The sequence below is a fragment of the Henckelia pumila genome, chromosome 2 (genome assembly GCF_033568475.1).
Source record: "Henckelia pumila isolate YLH828 chromosome 2, ASM3356847v2, whole genome shotgun sequence".
Classification (NCBI taxonomy): domain Eukaryota; kingdom Viridiplantae; phylum Streptophyta; class Magnoliopsida; order Lamiales; family Gesneriaceae; genus Henckelia; species Henckelia pumila.
In genome coordinates, this window is record NC_133121.1 from 151441013 (window position 1) to 151460297 (window position 19285).

General features: G+C 36.2%; 3 protein-coding genes across 9 annotated transcripts; 2 read left to right on the forward strand and 1 right to left on the reverse strand.

The window, feature by feature from the left end:
• The first annotated feature begins 5401 nt into the window (after positions 1-5401).
• On the forward strand, positions 5402-8106 carry LOC140882178 (glycosyltransferase BC10-like). 3 transcript variants are annotated; one of them, XM_073287996.1, is made up of 3 exons: positions 5402-5417; positions 5994-6651; positions 7144-8106. In XM_073287996.1, exons 2-3 carry the CDS (start codon positions 6124-6126, stop codon positions 7780-7782), a joined length of 1167 nt encoding a protein of 388 aa, XP_073144097.1. In that variant the 5' UTR covers positions 5402-5417; positions 5994-6123; the 3' UTR covers positions 7783-8106. The 3 variants fall into 3 exon arrangements, with proteins under 3 accessions (XP_073144097.1, XP_073144096.1, XP_073144095.1); XM_073287995.1 differs by lacking the exon at positions 5402-5417 and adding an exon at positions 5424-5578; XM_073287994.1 differs by lacking the exon at positions 5402-5417 and having other exon boundaries at positions 5424-6651; positions 7144-8105.
• Positions 8107-8496: 390 nt separating this feature from the next.
• LOC140883555 (uncharacterized) lies at positions 8497-13727 on the reverse strand. Its single transcript, XM_073290074.1, has 11 exons — positions 13608-13727; positions 12846-12911; positions 12696-12763; positions 12574-12607; positions 12433-12502; positions 11437-11494; positions 10960-11088; positions 10476-10567; positions 9366-9450; positions 8821-8902; positions 8497-8746 (listed from the first exon to the last, which is right to left on the reverse strand). Exons 1-11 carry the CDS (start codon positions 13612-13614, stop codon positions 8703-8705), a joined length of 735 nt encoding a protein of 244 aa, XP_073146175.1. The 5' UTR covers positions 13615-13727; the 3' UTR covers positions 8497-8702.
• Positions 13728-13997: 270 nt separating this feature from the next.
• Positions 13998-18885, forward strand: LOC140882160 (uncharacterized protein At1g51745-like). Of its 5 annotated transcripts, none has more exons than XM_073287966.1 (5): positions 14020-14076; positions 14231-14293; positions 14751-14970; positions 16321-17252; positions 17556-18885. In XM_073287966.1, the coding sequence occupies exons 3-5, from the start codon at positions 14780-14782 to the stop codon at positions 18581-18583; spliced, it is 2151 nt and encodes a 716-aa protein (XP_073144067.1). In that variant the 5' UTR covers positions 14020-14076; positions 14231-14293; positions 14751-14779; the 3' UTR covers positions 18584-18885. The 5 variants fall into 5 exon arrangements, with proteins under 5 accessions (XP_073144064.1, XP_073144066.1, XP_073144067.1 ...); XM_073287964.1 differs by having other exon boundaries at positions 14045-14076; positions 14599-14970; positions 17556-18884; XM_073287963.1 differs by lacking the exon at positions 14231-14293 and having other exon boundaries at positions 13998-14076; positions 14599-14970; positions 17556-18884.
• The last annotated feature ends 400 nt before the right edge of the window (positions 18886-19285 follow it).

Sequence of the window (19285 nt, forward strand, 5' to 3'; positions counted from 1 at the left end):
AATGTGGGCTGCTAACAGCTTAGGGCCCATTAGTCATAAGTTCAAGCCTGACAAGCAAAGCCCGCATGTTTAGAAATTAATATAAAATTCATCGTGACTCAGATTGATAAACCAATTTCACCAATGTGCACAGAAACCATTTCTGCATCTTTTAAAGTCAAGATAAATTTTTTGAATCCAAATTCAGTGATTTTCAAAAATGTCCATCACTATGTCATTTTAGGAAATCTTACTCCCTCTATTCTTAAATAAGAAGTCCCACTTCTTTATTCACTAAATTTAACTCTTTAAATTTAATTATCTCAACGGGGATTAAAAATCCATTACTTGTGTGACCCTCAATGGTTCAGGGATACAGCTAGCCGTGGGCTCACAACTCCTTGTGACTCGGAACAAAAATTTCCGACTTACCCAACGAATCATGGTAAGAGCGCCTAGCAACATCGCCCCATGATTCCCTAGGTATCACTGATAGTGCCTGCAAGAACCAATAGATTTTGGTTAGCATACAGTATGGTCCCTTCATCCATATATCCCGATCAAATCAACAACCATTGGTAAATTGAGAGTCGTTCGAGATTCGATAACTATGCAATTCATCTTGAAGATCAAATAGTGACATCGCATATGCTACTAAGAAACCATTTCTTAAAGCACATCATGTACTCTGGCCAGAGATTTGTCACACTAATATCTCCTCAGATCGCATAGGATATCCACGATCGCAAGCATGTGGTGAATCTTTGACAACAAAGCATCGACTCCTATATGTGTCGTAACTGTACCCAATCCCGACACCTGATGATCCTAATAGAGTCGGTAAACGAGTCAAAGCACAGTACTAGCATATAGAGTCTCAATGATGTTTCTAGTAATAAGGACTAATGGTGTACAACCAAAACCGCAGACTATATCCACTCGATAAGTGATAATCACTTGGAAATTTCGAATAGGGTAGTTCGATCATTCATCATATGAATATCCATTTGCATGCTTCGAACATCTCTATGTTCCATACCAATGAAACATGGTACTTGGCATCGCAAATGCTAGTCTCAATCTCGAGCGATCCTTATCCTTATTTGTGGATGGCTCAATTGACTAGGAACTGTTTAGAATATACAGTGAACATAATATGTGTTTCATGATAGTGATATCTCTATATTCATTATCTCATCTTACTTTAGTATATTCAAGGTCTTTATCAAAATAGCAATAGTATATCATTATATAATAATAAGATAAAGTGAACGCCATTTAAAGAACGTATATTATATTAAACAAAGATTGTTTACAAAAAAAGACTCTCAAAGCCCTTAGCCACAAGTTGGCTAACGGGGCATCAACTCTTTCAATTAATTCATCAGAGTTGAATGCAGTGGTAGCACAGATTGCAATGAGTTTGGAAGACTTCGCAAGTACCTTATCCTTTTGCTGCTAGTGAGAACTGAATTTGGTTAGTCAATAATTTGACAGACTCAATATAGCCTATGAGTAAATGTTACTAATATTCCTGATTGAATTCGTAGGCAATAATCTAACACCGGTAGTTAGATGACATAACTTGATTTTGATTGTTAGTAACGGACTTAGTACAAATAGAATTGTGATTCCAGAAGTTGAGATGGCAGGTTTTGTCATCTAAGGGCTTGATTTTTTGAACTCATTATCAGGTGAATCTTGTAAGATGTTACGACATTAGTATAGTGGTTAAGGCTTGGTACTTTCGAGGAAGGATGTAACACTCAAGTTAGACATACTCCATAGGCAGTGTTTATCATTGCAAAGGAGAAACTTCTGCATTAATTTTCAGTGTTGTAGTTAGCACTACTCAGATGTTTCAATTGATAGAGATCAATTGCTGGAACAAGAAAGTGATTCTTGTTGAGTGCTAGGAGAATTCTATTGCTAGATCTTTCACAAGATGTTAGATTTCCTAATTCAGTAATTTGCACGGTTGATCACTGATTATGGGTACAATTAGTTTTGATCTAGTGTGATCTTCAGTACTAGAATCAGTGGTAGTTCCGTCTATGCAGTATCAGAAAGTACAAAGCGAATTGGATATCAATTTGATAGAGTGACAGTTCTTTTCACAAATTTTATCCACAGTTGATGGTCAGATGTCGATGACTCAGAGGATGGTTTCGAAGTCTTTAGTCTTAGTTGTACTGATATTCAGCTGTCGGTATAGTGAGACTTATTGTAATGTATCTAGAAAGGTTCCTATGTAATAGGAATTGCAGTCAGTCAACCCTTCTGGATGACACTATTTCCTCAGTGTAAGTAGATTTTTCAGTCACATTGACAGATGGTCTGTGCTTTTGGGTTGTGATTTAGTGTAGCAGATAAGTACATAGTTCTTGAGGACAGCTTATAGACTGTATTGATAGCCAGGAGAGATAGATCATTCATAACTTAAGCACTATGTTATGAGCCAGTGCACTTATTTATGGCCATGATTGACAAGATTTTAGAGCTGCAGTAGTATCTTAGTGCAGTGAACTTTGTGAATAACCTAAGTGATTGTTTGCAGTACGGCTGTTAGAGTGATACAGTTGACTGGTTTTGGTCCAGGTGTTGGGCATGTTAATGTTTCTCAGTGTCATATTGATGACAAATAAGAGTGATTTTGCGCAGTAATTCGATAGTATTTTCAGGTAAGACCTAGACCTGATTTTGAGGACGAAATCATTTTAAGGTGGGGAGAATATAGTAATCCGAATCCCATTCTAGTTTAAATGATTCAACGTGATTAAGAGAATTTAATATGATTAATCGGATCATTAAATTGACTCCAAGATGTCAAAAAATGATCTAAGAGTAAAAGTTAACACGAGTAGTTCGGAAGGTCCGAACATGGATCAGTGTGAGTTCGGAAGGTCCGAAGAGTTCGGACCAAGAGATGCAGTTCAGAAGCTGAGGGTGAGATCGGAACCACCGAACGTGAGATCAGAACTTCCGAAGAGTTAAGTCATGCGCAGTAGTGATATGTAGCCAACATTTTGACACGCAATCGCATGCATTAAATCGGAACTTCCGAAGGGTGGGATCGGAGCTTCCGAAGAGGGGAAATTTGGCACGTGGAAGACATGCGACTTCGAAGCTTCCGAACCAAGGATCGTGCTTCTGAACCCTTTCGTATAAATAGGCGACGAGATCCTCACAATTAGTGTATGTTTGGATGTGTTTGATTGTGTATAAGTATATATTCTTAGGGTTTTAACCTTATACTCGGCGATAGCGAGGTGCTACAGGGCTTGTAACTGAGCTGTGCTTGGATCAGGACCTTCAAAATCAGTGGGTTGATGACGAACGCATGTATAGTCCGAGATCCCTATTAGTAGTAAGGAGTATCTATTAGTTTAGTTAAGACTTATAGACTAGTATTAATGATATGATATTATCATGACTTGTAGGCTTGGACTGTAGATACTTGTACATCTAGGCCAGTTGATTGAGGTACGTAAGTAATAACAAAGATATCCAGCGAGTATGCATGCTTATATGTTGCATATTATGTGTCATGATACATGTTTTACTGCTTTGATATATTATGTTGCATGTGCATATTCATGTTTTGCCGAGTCTTCTTCGAGATAGCCTTTATAGTAGAGTCCCTATATTCTTTGTTATATTGTCTGACACTGGGAGACGCCGTGTTTACGGAGACTGACACTATGGTGGTTCAGATGAGTGTGTGGATGTACCCAGCGGAGTTGACCCCAGATGATACTACATACTCATTGGCGTCCAAAGTGAGCAGAAAGTGTGATACCTAGTACCTAGTCATATGCATGCATCATTGTAGGTTTGTATACTCGTGCTTTACGTTTTGAGCGTAGTCGCTCACATTCATGTTGTTGTATTTGTTGAACACCTCATTCGACGGGGCAGGTATGCAGGTGTCCATGAGCGAGATCAGTGGTTAGTCGGTGACCAGGGCTTGGTAGCAAAGGTCATCGGTGCTTTCTAGATTAAACTTCTTTTGGGTATATATTTTTATTTCAGTTGTGTTCCGATTAGTACGTTATTAGTACCTTTGATTACGTTTCTGGTCATTATTATTGTATGCTGAAGACTCTGATCAGTAGATGATTAGGATATGGTGACTACACATGATTTCTTGAATTTGATGTTTATTATTATTGTTATTGTTGTTATTTTATTTTATTTTTAGTGGCGGTATAAAATTATGTCCATTCCTCTGAGTACATTATAAATGTTGAGAATTGCTTTTTAGTTTACTTGGAGGTGATAAAACTTTTCAACCTATGCACTTTTTTATTCTTATTAGAAATACAGCATGGTGGTGATGGTGGTGGTGGTGGTGGTGGATGACAATGATGATGATGGACGATGATGAAAGAAATAAAGAAAGATATTTGTTTTTTAAAAAATAATAATAAATAAATCGCATTGGATGTCAAATTTGCAAGTTTTATATTTCGATGAAAGAATTTGAGTACGGATATTTAATTTTCAAAATCAAATGATTTTAATGTAAAAGAGATAATTCTCATAACATCCACGAAATATAATAAATGATTGTTTTTAGTAAATATCACAAATGAATTGAGAGGTGCAAATTTGTGATCGATGCAATCTCTACAGTTCGTTTTATAATTTATATACAATCGTAGATCATTCAAACTCAATTTCGAATTTGAATATTCATGAGAATCAATAGATGTTATAATAAGAGTAAATTTGTTTTAAATCTCCAAATGCAAACATAATTTTGTATTTGGTATTTGTCAGGAAAAAAAAAAAAGTATGTTTGAACTCTATGATTCATACCAAATGTACTTTCTGGACCCACATGTTTTTTTTCGTATGAAAGTAAGTATAAAACATTGAAAATACAGTACTTGAAAATACAGTATTAATACATGATATTTTAACATAATTTATTTCAAATTTTGTACTAATATATGATTTTCGAGGACTCAAGATATATGCAAGTATTAATATTAATTACATATTTGTCTTTTTTGAATGAACGAAACAAAACATGGGAAAATATAGTACTAATATATGATATTGGAGTATCAATTATTTTAGCTTCGAAATTAATATATGATTATTAAGTATCCAAACATGTGTTGCAAGTGTTAATATAAATAAAGTTTTTTAAAATTTTTTACCTAAAATTTTATCTTTTGTACAAAATCTAAAACAGTTAATATTTAAATATCATATATTAATATCATATTTTTAATGGTTTATACCGAATTTTATGAGAAAAAAAACACTGTGACCCCAAGAAATAAAGAAACATTTTATTATAAATCAAGGAATTCAATTCCCTTTGAAAAAAATTTTACTTTGACTTATTTTACAGGACTTTACCCAGGGCAGCATTGAATGACCCCTTTACCCATTTGGACAAAATAAATGCCACCACCATCTCCCAGGTTTCGCCACACACACCCCTCTTACACTCGTTCAATCACCTTCCAAACGTTTGAATAATTCATCGCTGTGCATGTTCCAAGTTTCGTTGAATCAGTAACACGACATCCCATGAATGCTGAATGAATCATTCCTTTGTCTGAAAAGATTTTGGCGGAAATGGGTGTGAAAGAGTCGTTTTCTTTGTTCGAACCCATTATGCTTTTCTAATTTCTTGCTGGCTGGATCATTAAATTTGATTCCTCGACCGTTCCCTTTTTGCGAATTTATTACTGCCAGACTATGATTACAACAAATATTACATGTACATAATTATATAGATAGACATATCTCCATCCTGTGCCATAAATCTTAAATCTTGTTTATATGTAACTGTTGCTCCGTTTTAGCATATTATGGGGAGTTGTAGAGGCTCACGGAACCTTTATAAAGTTTCTTGATTTCGGTTGCTTTTTTCTGCTTTCTTTCGGTTTAGGTAGATTTTCACTTAGTTTGATTTCCGTGTTTTTTCTGGGCTGGAAATGGTATAAAAGTATCGACTTTGTCAATCATATAACATGATGTGTTGTGTTATGCAGACCGACTGTTTGTTCGTTTGACAACATGGGATGCTAAAGATTTTTTCTTTTCTTTTTCGACATCGTTATATCCTCTGGATTTCTTTGCTAAAATACATTACCTTAAGAGTGGTTGAGGTCTGAAATTGAGATGCAAACAAGAGTGGGGAGTTTTGCTTCATTGGAGGATGACAAAGATCCTCTGTTTAGAACTGCAACTCTATCCAACAGGCCTTTGCCACTCAGATTACTTCAGTTTTTCTTGCTTTTGTTGGGAATCGGTTTAGTTTTTTCATTTCATAGTATGTATTCAAGCCAGAATGTCCAAGTACAGAGTGTACATCCTGATGTTCAAACAAAAATTCAACCCTGCATTCAAGAACCAATGAATGTAAAGGGTTTGATCAAACCGCCGTTTAGCCTTTTGCATGACATGAATGATACAGAGCTTCTTTGGCGGGCATCGTTTGTTCCTATGATTAAAGATTATCCCTTCCACAGAACTCCCAAAATTGCATTCATGTTCTTGACGAGAGGACCTTTGCCCATGGCACCCTTGTGGGAAAGATTTTTTAATGGAAACGAGAAGCTATATTCGATATACATTCATTCATTGCCGTCATATGAGCCCGAGTTTCGGCCTTCTTCAGTTTTCTATGGCAGGCAAATTCCGAGCCAGGTACTGAGATTGATCAGTACATTTTCACTTTCTGCTTTGGATTTGCTAGCTTTTCTGTTTCAAGGTTTATTATCATAATCCACTGCTGGTGAATGTTTGTTGTTATGATCTCAGTTTAACTGTATTTTAGCCAACCCGTTCTTTGAAGTAAAACTTTCTGAGTTGTTTCGCGTTTTTTACTTTTTGAAAATGTGAACCTTACAAATGGTTGCTCATCCTTGATCGTATGTAAAGCTTACTATGTGCCTAGAGCTCATATCTTTACCTCTTAATTGTCTGTTTGGGTTATTGTTGTAAGTTGTAACAGTTATCGACCTAGCTCTCTTGTGTGCCTGTATGTGCGGCGCAATGGTGTTAATGCAGCGCTTATTTTGATATACGGCCTGAAAGATTTAAGTTGCTTTTATTACTACCTATTACTCTTGGTAGAACAAATATTTGGTCCGACATGTTTGTTTTCACTATATTGGCTTCGTGATCATACTTTTGTAGATGGCTGAGTGGGGAATGATGAGTATGTGTGATGCTGAGAGACGACTTCTTGCTAACGCGTTGCTGGATATCTCCAACGAATGGTTCGTCCTTGTATCAGAAGCATGCATTCCTCTTCAAAATTTCAGCATTATTCACCGCTATATATCAAGATCCCGCTACAGCTTCATCGGTGCTGTTGACGAGCCTGGCCCGTATGGTAGAGGACGTTATGATGACCAAATGTCTCCCGAAGTCAACCTCACCAATTGGCGGAAAGGGTCTCAATGGTTTGAAGTTAATCGAAAACTGGCAATCAATATGGTTCGAGACACCACTTATTACCCCAAGTTCGAGCAATTCTGCAGACCAGCATGTTATGTGGACGAGCATTATTTTCCGACCATGTTGAGCATCGAATCTCCTCGTCTACTGGCAAACAGAAGTGTCACTTGGGTAGACTGGTCGAGGGGCGGCGCTCACCCTGCTACATTTGGAAAAGCCGATATAACAGAGAAATTCTTTGACAACATATTTGGAAGCGGGCAATGCATTTACAACAATCAGCCGACTTCCCTTTGTTTCCTGTTTGCAAGAAAGTTTGCTCCCAATGCTTTGGAAACCTTACTTGAACATTCATCGGAATTTTTTGGATATTGACAGCAAATTACTTGATGATCTAAAGTTTTGGTCGCCGCTGTATAAGTGAAAAATGGGTAAAAGAGATCAGATTTTACAGATTCATGGATCGACAAAAATATTTGATGAAACACAGCAATTCTAATAAGGTTCAGACTTGAGATTCGACATCCTAGTCCTATTTCTGGAATCAAATATACTCTTCTTTATTCTCTGATTCTCTTGAAGTAGTACCTTACGAATCTGAAAATTTTGTCAGCTCAAATATGAAACTCCAAAATTTTAATTATTGTGTTCTGATATGTTGCTAATAATGATATTGAGGATCGATTCCATCAAGATGGTTCATTGAGGAAACACAATTTTTAATAGAGTCAGACAAAATTGCGTCGAGGATTTTCTGTTTGTTCATGTTTTAAACATTTGCTCAGAATACTTTCCCATTATGACGTCGGTGGGGAATATGTTACACCGATTTTTGTATAGGACATTTACGCGAATATCTAACTTTAAAACAAAAGGTATAGGATGTTTATGCGAATATACTATGTTACACCGGTTTTTGTAAAAAGTATAAGATGTTTACGCGAATATACTATGTTACACCGGTTTTTGTATAAGATATTACGTGAATTTCTAACTTTAAAACAAAAGGTATAAGATGTTTACACGAATATCTAACTTTAAAACAAAAAATTTGATCCGAGTCACTCTAACATGGTACACCAGGCAGAATTTTGGAGTTATCTTAGCAAAATTCGGACACATTTTGAAGATTTGTAAGATACAGTATGTTCGAAAACCCATCGTTTTGTAATTAATGTATACAACACTTAAGAAAACGATAAAGCTCGCCTCTCAACAACAGCCTTGGTCGTTGAATCTGGGTAAATATTATGTTGTACAACCAGACCGATAACTCTTGAATGAGCAATCGAGTCTCATTTCACGGCCAGATAGTGCTCGAGCATGTCTTCTTCATCATCTGCCCCACGAAATTATTTTATTAGCATGCCCAAGTTTCTTGAGGGAAAATGAAAATTAAGCATCGAGGTCTACCTTCAAAGTCGTCATCCTCGTCAAAATCAATATCCTCCTCGTCTCCATCGGAACCACCTTCCGCAACAGGGGCTGAACCTTTCTGCAAGCAAAAAGAAAAGGAAAATGGAGATCAATATGTAACTAAAATCCTTCATAACGATGAAGTCTAAATATTCATTCATGAATATTGCAATGTGATGCTGTTCTCTGGTTAGTTGCTAAGATGCAGTATCGACATCGAATTGTGCATCAACGTGTCTTAGAAGAATTAGATGACCCATTAGGGGGGTCTAGTGCTTGCTGCATTGGGAGTTACATACTCAATGTACATGAACTGCTGGATGCATAGGTCCGACAGTAGTCTATAGCTTTGAACACCGGAAAAACGAAAGAATGACAGGAAACGACAAGTTTACTTGTGTGTGACATAAGAGTGCATATACGTATGACAGACACTTCCAAACATCAAAAAATACAAAGACGCATTGGTGCAATTATTAACTGATGGGTGTCATTCGTTTTGGGAGATGCGAAGTGTATAACTAAACCGTATAAATAGGTACCGAGGAAGCTCTTCCACTTTCAAACCAGGTTCTGCCCGTAAGCTTTTTTTCCTTTTGCACGGCAAGTGCAGAATCAGGCATGATCCTAACATGATAATGAATAATAATCATTGTCAAATATACAAGAACAAGAAGACAGAAGTAAGGATTTTCTTCGTTTCTAGTTAATGGGGTCAAAATTTACGAAGATTGGAAATTTAATATTTCATTAGATATAGAGGTGAGACCTAGTTAAACCATCCTAATGGTAAGTTACACCAAACCCAATAATATTATATTTTAAGTTTGGCAATTTAAACAAAATTTTACCATGCTAATACAGCAAAATGGAACAAGCTTCAGCTAAACAGTACACATCTTATTAGCATCTTCACCAGTGGCAATAGCTTTTATTGCTGTGAGTAAAATTATCAACTCGACCAAAATGAAAGAAATGAGATACCTCAATTGATCCTATTAACAACAAATTAATCATAAACATTCTTCAACTCTAATTTCCTTGAGACAGAAAACCATATGATCCACAATGAAAAACGGGCTGTTTCTCCAGAAACAATAAACAAGTAGATATACCATGAGATCACTTTGTTTTTGTTTCTGAACTGTTTCTTAAACATTTTATTTGATTTACACATGTCTCTTTTTCAAAGTAAAAAACAATAAAATATTTTTTGTTAATTCAAATTTACAACCCAAATAATTTTTCTATGTTCATAATTTGTAGAGTATAATTTTCGCACATGTTTAATTAATTTTCTAAGATGGTATTAACCTTTTATTTTTAAAATATTTTTATATATCTCTACTTAAACATGCATAAATATTAAATTTACCATTCTACGTGCTTAATTTTTGTTATTGTATTTAATTTTAAAGTAGATAAATTAAAAATAGTACTTAGTACTTAACATTTCCTCCCAAACAGACAGATGATAAAAGAATTTATTTTAAACTCCCAAGTAGAAACCTGTTAAATTGTTTATTAAAAATAATAATTATTTCTCTAAAATGGAAACAAAACAAAACACCCATACTCCCAAATGGACCCTTAACTATGTTTGACTGGGTTGAAAACTACACGAACAAGTATATATTGTTAATGAAACTCACTTGGCTCTTTCCAGTGCTAATTCTGCTTCAAATCTCTCTCTCCATGCCAAAAACGTTTCGACGGTGACCGGTTCTCCATGTGGGATAATAATCTGAATCAAGAAAAGGCACCAAAAACGTTCAGTGGACAAAGAAGGCCTAACTTCAAAACAACACTAGTCCAATGTTATCGCAAGCACCCTCTGCTTACTGAATCTCCAAATTAGAACTTCCTGTGTAATTTATGACATGTAATGTTTTCAAAATACGTGAGGTAAAAATTGGGCCTATCTACGATAGGAGCTAGCACTTTTTTTAGAGAAGTCAGTGGGTGTAAGGTGGACAAAGATCTGTACATAATAATCTAAAATTAAAATACAAGGTAGAGCAAAATTTATATCTAAACAAGTTTAAAATAGACAGATATGTTCATGCATGTATGCATCAGTGTGTGTGCATATGGCTGCAGGCAAGTATGTATGTTTACAAAACGACGTAAGAAAACCTCATCTTTTGCATCCCCATCTTCATCAGCATTCTCATCTCCATTGTCTTGAGAAAATCTCTCAGAAAGCCACTCCTTAGCTGATGTAACCAATGTGTATACCATAGCCATGCCAAGATTCTCAGTTGCCTGTGAAGTGGGAGTGTTTAAAAACAGCTAGAAGTAATGATAAATGTAATTAAAAGATCAAGAATTCTGGGCACATGATGTTCTCAATAATGGGTTGTTCCCAATACACGCTTGTTCTTGGCAAATATCACCACAATTAGTGCACTCGTAATGCTAACTATAAAGCACAATTACGGTGCTTTGATGGATGATTGTCTAAATTCTCTTCTTGTGTTCTAGACACATCCCATGTGATTCTTTCTTAATCATATTATAGATGATTAAACGGCATTTGAGTTGAGATACGCATTCATTAAATGGCATTTGAGTTGAGATACGCATTCAGTAGTGAAAATTTGAAGTTTGTACCTCTTGTTCAAGTTTTGCTTTCAGAACTTTGATATCTGCAGGTTGAATTCCTTTCACACTGAAAAGAGAGGATAAGGACTTCAGAAAAAAAAGAGAAGTTTCAAGATGATATGCAAGGTAGTTTGGCAACTCATACATATCAACAAAGAAAGATGTTGGTTCACGGTATTCAGTGATCTTAACAGAACCAATTGGCTTGAAGAAAGCATTTCATGAAGCCAGATTTTTTGAGTGCACTTTTAAAAACAAAAACAAAAAGGAATTAGAAAAAGTTTATCTTCAGATATGATCCGTTGTTTTAACTTTTTAAAAAGAAGTTGAAGCAAAAACTCTTAAAACCTCATTTTGTGGTTTCAAATTTTTTTCTTTCTTGGCACTTCCATAATTATAAAAGATCAAACAAACATCAACTTGTTTAAAGATTTGACTATTAAAAAATGTGTTTTCCAATAAATATTTTTTTAAAAAAAAAACAATTTGTCCATCCAAACACTCTATATGACAGTAGTAAGCCACATCGTGCATATTACAGTTTTCGAAGGTGGTAAAGAGACTAGATCATCGACCCCAAAAGTTGATAACGCGGATGAAATATTCTAAATGTGGCCCCGATACCATAAACTTGCAATTTTTTAAACTTGGAACATATATAGCACATATGAAAAGAGAATGGTTATTAAAAGTGGACAAAATGCAAGGTTTATCTCTTTGATGAAGCACGCATCTTAGCCGTAAAGCTCCAAACTTAACGTGCCTAAAAGGCTCAATGCTTTTTTTATATATGCCATAAATATACGGGTAATAAATCCAAGACAAATTGCAAGATACTATAAATTTATTTCCCTAATCGACTAGTAAGTGTTTATTTTTTGGGCATTCACTACTTTGTATGGGGTACATGTTTGCGTATATGTGATGAAACTTTTTCAGGTATGTATGTTGTACTATATTATCCTTCATTTAAATAACTTCTGTGCCTCATCTTGCGAAACTAACCTCCTGACATTCAAAAGTGGAGGCTCATCGGGATAATTTTCTGTGTGAGAGAATATCAAACCCAGCTGAACTGCAACAAAAATTTCACCAGTTAAGCTCAGCCAAACATAACTGAGGTATATAGATTGAACTTTGAAGTACCTGAAGGATTTGTTGAATCATCTGCCTCATCATCCTGATGGAAAATATAGAGAAAGTAAAGCTTTGACTGGCGTATATGATATTGAGAAATTTAGGATAAGGTAATTCCAGGCACATATTACCTGAGGAGAGAGGATTATTTGAAAGCAACGATTTGAAGTGTTAAGGCCACTTTCGCTAGAGTGAATTTCTGGTAAAATAAAATCAACTAGAATTGCTTAAATGACAAGTTAAGCAACTAAAAATGATAGCTGAAAGCAGATTGCACAAACCATTGAAATCATCCATCAGAATGGCTTCCAAGGCCTCAATTTCCATGTCCTGCTCCTGCTTATAGTCTACTCAACAGTCGCAAACATAACGAAAATTACCACGATAACAAAAAACGGATGCTTTATTTCATCAAAAGAATTTCAAGGATCAAAATCCAACAATCAAACCATAAAATTTAATCATTTGCAACAAGGAATGCCATGGCAGCCCATTGCAACACTTTGAAACTGTATCACATTCATGAACTTTAAGCCTTGAAACTGAAATCACTAAGATTTGCTTAAGCTAGTTTATTGGCGATCAAGGATTCCCAGTTCACACATGAAATTATTGTCTTCAAACGTCACTTCTATTCATTAATCAACTGCAAACTGCCACACAATGATAGAAAACCTAGAAAATCCCATACAAACACCCGATAACATCTTGAGGGCACTGAAAATTCTTAAGAAAACAGTGGTCTCAAGCACTATCAATGGTTAAACACACCACTAAATCCCCTTGCCATTACGGAAAAAAAGGAGAGAACTGCGTTGATCGATTCACTCACATATCTATCTTTTCTATCTTCAAACTTAGAACTAAATCCAAAATTGCATCAGCAAATGCAAACAAAACAATTCGAAATTCGAAATCCCAACGAATTAATAACATCCCACAAATCTTTACTCTAAAAAGTTTGAAGGAATCGATTAATTAACTCCAAGTAATCAACTTTTATGACGTAAAACTCTAAAGGATGCAAACTTTATGAGAAATACCTGTCATGGCTCCGTTATTCAGCTAAGCCGTTTGATAGTTTTCTCCTCTCTCTCTTGTTTGTTGTTCGATGAAATCGCAGGAAGAAATGTAGAGCATTTGCTGGGCTAGCGAGAAAAAGCCCAAGTACATGGTTTTTATCCTCTGTACACGCTCCAACACATGAATTCAATCACAACCGTCCATCATGTATATGCTTGGATACATGTTTATCCTACAGTCATGCATGTGGGACAAGTGTTCTTGACTTAGATACAACCTTTGTTCCTAATCACTTCTCCTTTTCTTGGCTTTTTTATGTGTAGTTTTTTTTTTTTTTTAAATGTCACTTCCTCAAATTTCAAATACAATAATATATAAATATAAAATAATATTGCACATTTTATTTTCAAGAAAATCTCTCTCACTTACTATGTTTCTCTCTCACTCTCTGAAAACCAGAGGGCTCCTCCCTGTCTAGGATACCAAGAGGTACTTTTCATTCGAGTTTTTGAACTGTATGGCTCCTTTTCCTGCATGTCTCATCATATGAACCACACACACGAGCATAAGCATACACACTCGTGAATTTGTCACCCACTTCTTGTGCTGTCTCTGAATCCAAAAGCCGATTTTTTGGTTATAGAATCCTCACCGCTTGAATAAGCAATGGTGGACTCGCCCTGGCATGCTGGAAACTATTGAAGTGGTATAATTAATGGGTTTGATTTTCTTAAAAATGAGGAAAGTAAACTGAAAAAGGAATTTTATTTTTATGAATCCTTTTAGCAGATCTAATTCTCTCTGTTTATTTGAATAAATTTTGTCCTCGGGGTGGTTTGCATATTTGTTTTAATCCGGGTTCTGTGATCTGGTTTCATTTTGCTTTTGTTCCCATTTTTTAGTTTCTTAGCTTTCTGCATAGGGGTTTTGGTTTTTGTTTCCCCCAAGCTTTTGTTATTTTTTCCCCTGTAAAATTTATTGATTCGACAAAAATTTGCATTTTTGTTGCAGGAGGGTTTTGAGAGTTTTCTTGGAGGCTTTATCTATGTCAAAAAAATGCTAGCCTGAAAAAAATTAACTGTGAAATTGCCCCCCTCTTCTTTTGTTGTTTACTTGTTCCTTTCCATTGTTTTTTTTTCTTTTTTGCCTGTTTGATTTTAAAGAAAGGATCCCTCTTGGCTGTGGTGTGGAAATGGTGAATTCCGGCAATGACCCTGTCAAGGGCATTGACCCATCGGCGGGTGGATTAGTTTGGGTTCGCCGGAGAAATGGGTCTTGGTGGCCGGGTCGAATTCTAGGAGCAGATGAGTTACCTGATAACTGTGTACCGATACCAAGATTTGGGACACCTGTTAAACTTCTTGGTAGGGAGGATGCAAGTGTGTAAGTATCTGCTTTGTAGCTTTATTTGTTTACATGGTTCATTTTTTGCTACAACTTGCAATGGTGAGATGTTGAAAACTAGGATAAATTTATCAATTAGTGCTTGAGTGATATGATATTTAGACTGAGCTACTTTGTGCTACTAAGTGATTTTTTATGTGGACTAGACTGGTAACGGTCCTTAACGAAGTTTTAAACCTTAGATTATTCTTTGCGCGGACTAGATGGGTAACGGTCCTTAACGAAGTTTTGAAATTTCAGTTTCAGTTGGCTTTGCGCCATTGACACGTGACATTTGCTGTTTCGGATCGGTGGTCATTAAGTCTCATTCTGATCTCCTTTATAGCTTTGTCTGATAATAATTTGGGATGTCCTTTTTTTTAAATCTTTTCTTAATCACATGGTTTTTTTCTTCATTTAGTAATCCAATGTGCGAATGTTGCGAGCTATAGCATTGAAATTATGTTATTTAGTCAGGAGTTGTTGATTTAACTATTCGAGCTGTAATTTCATTTCTGATTCACTTACCAAATCAAATTTGCTTCCGTAATTGTTAGCAGTAAGGGCTTAACCTGAACAAATATTACAAATCGATACTGATGGATAATTAACCAAGAAATCCCAATTGGCAAGCAATATGAATTTGGGGAGAGGATCAGTACTTATTTTATCGACTCACAAGACTCTTGTGATGAGAAATTTCTTTTGTTGGTGCTACTTCCATTTGTATGATGTATCATATGTATTTATTCAATTAAGTAATAAAACTTAGTACTGTGGTGATTTTTCCGAACTTCTTGGTTTAAACTTGACCAAACTTTAAAAAATCAGTTGAATTCTGTTTTATTTTTGAACCCAACAATAGAGACACTTGTCCGTACATGTAAGATGATTAGATGATTAAGGCAGCAATATTTGAAAATATTAGTTTCTTGTTTAGTATTTACATCATTACATGTGACAGTTTGTGCCGCCAGAATGGCTGGATATAAAATTAAAGAAGCAATAAACTTATCGCCATAGCTATTTATGGCTTTGTGAACAATTCAAAATTGCTCCTTTTATTTGGAAAAATCTTGAACTAGAAAGTTATTATTAATATTGACATGCTTTAGCCATATGGCAATTACTTCACCTGTGCATTTATTCGGTGATCGTCATCCATAGGTCTATATCTATTTCTTTCCAATTTAAAAAATTTCTTTTTTGATTGATGGATTCTAAATGCTTTTGAGTTTCATGTATCCATTATTTTAAATTATTTTAAACCAAACAAATTTTTTCATGTATCTGCCCCAATTCAATATTATTTTTTATTAGGGTTCTGATTCTTTCCATACACTCTTTCAGGGACTGGTATAATCTCGAAAAATCAAAAAGAATTAAAGCTTTCCGTTGTGGGGAGTTCAATGATTGCATTGAGAAAGCTAAGGCGGCTGCTTCTCATTCATCTAAGAAGGCTGTGAAATACGCAAGAAGAGAAGATGCCATCATTCAGGCGCTTGAGATTGAAAATGATCATCTTGAAAACAAGCATCCGGAATTCTGTGCTGAACCAAACGTACATGATGAGGAGCATCAACATGTCGATGAATCACCTTCTTCATTCCATACAAGTGAAGAAAGCGAAGATTTGGACGAGAACTTGAGTGATAGTGAATTATCAAATTCAAGCCAAGAAAGTGAAGATGGTTCTGATTCCGCCCAAGAGATGTCACAATCCGGTGGGGAATCTGATCTTGTAGATTTGGCGAAGGGTGGGTCTAGGTGGTGGAGGACTCCAAATGATTCGGAGGACGATGGGACAGAAGGGGTAAAGCGTATGAGAGGACTTGAGGACCTGGGAATGGGTGTGGCACCATCTTTGAAAAGGAAAAGATCTCAGGTTGCTCGTGTTCATGAGTTCTTGAAGAGGAAAAATCGCCGGCGCACTTTGACAAAAGTTTTGGAGTGCACTCCAGTGGTGCCTGTTCCCAATAGTGCCTTGTCCCCTCCAAATGGATCAGCTGTCTTTGAAGCTTCTGACAGTAAGGTTTCTGGGTTAGAATCTTATGAGTCAAAAAAGAACAGCTCAGTTGTGATCAATAATAACTCTGACAGTACCGGAGTTTCATGTGAGAACATGATAACATCATTAAGGGAACCTAATCACGCCAGCAATGCCTCGCTTAGATGCAAACAGAAGGAGAATGAAATATCCAGCGTGATGGATATTCCTGAGAATGATTCTCTTCAAAGATTGTTTGATGTTCCTCTTGTTACTGAAGAAAAACGCTCCGCAGGTACAAGAATCCCTCTAGAAATTACCAGCTAATGGTTCTAGGACTAGGTTTTCGTGTTCCTTTTATCATCACTGCCTAGTGTGCTAATCACTCCTATTTTTTGTGCTTTAATGTTTCTGCTGCCTAATGCCAACATGCATCATTTAGTTTTTTTTTTTTATTCTTTTCTTGGTTGTTACAGTGCATAAAGTTGGTTCTTCAATAATTTAATTGTTTGGTCATTTTCCATAAATTTTATTTGGAGATTAATGGTTTCAGTTTACACTTTTTGTTTCTTATGCTAGTGTGGATTTTAATTTTCAGGCATGTCCAAGTTTGTTTCTGGTGCATCACAGAAGCCACACACCGGTGCTGGAGCACAATCTAGCCAAAGTAGTCACATTGAAACCGAGCATAACGAATCAGGTTCTGCTAGTTCTGGGACTGCTGAGATTCACAATATTGAGCAAAGAATCGAGAAAGCTACCTCTAAGTGGCAATTAAAAGGTAAGAGGAATTCAAGATCAAGAAAAGTAGATTTAGACGAGGAGGCAGACACAGGTTTCCAAGTTGGCTCTAGTCAAAACATGGACTTCAATCGTGTTGGTGGGACCCTCATGACGGTCGGCTACACCTCTCGCGTAAAATCAAGACCAGTTTCAGAGATCCAGGGTGTTGAATCTCGTGGTTGGGGCTGGAATGCTCAAAAAGGTTTTCGTGCTGCACATTTAACACCTGAGCTTCCGGTACCTCAGAGGCAGCTCCCCTATCGCCAGTCTCGTTTCACAGTCAACCCGAAATATGACTCTTCTGAATTTTCTCTTAGACACCATATTACAGGATCTGGATTGTACGAAGTCCATGTGGAGGTGAAAGCCACCAGCTCTCGCCCTCAGCGAGTCCCATATATTTCTCTTATGAGCAAACTGAGTGGCCAGCCTATCATCGGTCATCCAATCATTATTGAAAAGTTAAAAGATGGTTTTTGTGACAATCTAATCAGGACTACAGAATGTTATGGTAGCAGCTCTGAGTTCGAGCATTGCCTGGGTGAAGATCCCTCTGATTTCCAAGGTCTTGATATGGCTTACAAACAGAAGCCACGTGGACGGCCCCCAAGGAAGCATGGGCCTCCAAGATCAAGGCGAAACAATATCTTGTCTAAGAAGACCAGGAAACTGTCCTCTCTAACAGGTACGCGAAAAAATCAAGAAAAGAAGCCGGTAGTTGAAAAACTCAAGGGCCCTTCTATTGCTTGCGTCCCGTTGAGCATAGTTTTCAGTAGAATAAACGCAGCGATGAATAGTTCAATGCGATCTGCACCTCGTCTTACTAAATCAGAGGATACATGAAGTTTGTACCGGGCTTGAACTTCTTCTCCCCAACTTATTGACATTGTGGTTATTTAGCAAACCGAGTTTACATTTCTTGATAAAGTATGGTCACCTACCAGTACTGTACATTTCTGCCCTGAGGTAGATTTTTGTGTATAATTTGTATTGTGACATGACATTTATTTGTCATAGGAAATCATACAGGGGTTACAATTTGAATATTGACATCAGTCTCATTTGGCTGTGTATATGATGTGAAACTAGTTGAGTGCCCAACAGTTGTGATGGGATATCTGGTTACACAACAGTTTACTTGTCTTGTAACTTGATGTGGCCTGAATATTTGGGGTAATTTAGTTCAAAAACTTTATGTTATGATAAGTCTCACTACCGCAAAATGTAGTAAAACGGTGTTCTCGATGGAACTTCTGATCCCTCTTGTCTAGTGTCTTTGGAGTTTACGGAAAACGGTGTCGAGAGCTGAAGTGAAGAGCATAAACGATTGTTCTTTTACTCGTTTCTTTTGACTCAATGTTACCTCTCAGTCCGAGAGAAACAAGTGCCAAACATGGATCAAGGTAATTAAAAATTATGCTTTACATTTAATTCATTTTAACATATGCTATTAAATGACATTTTTGGAACATAAGTCAGTATTTGATAAATTGGAATCTTTTTAGTTTTAAAAATAATTAATATAAGATTTTGTGTTAAAAAAAT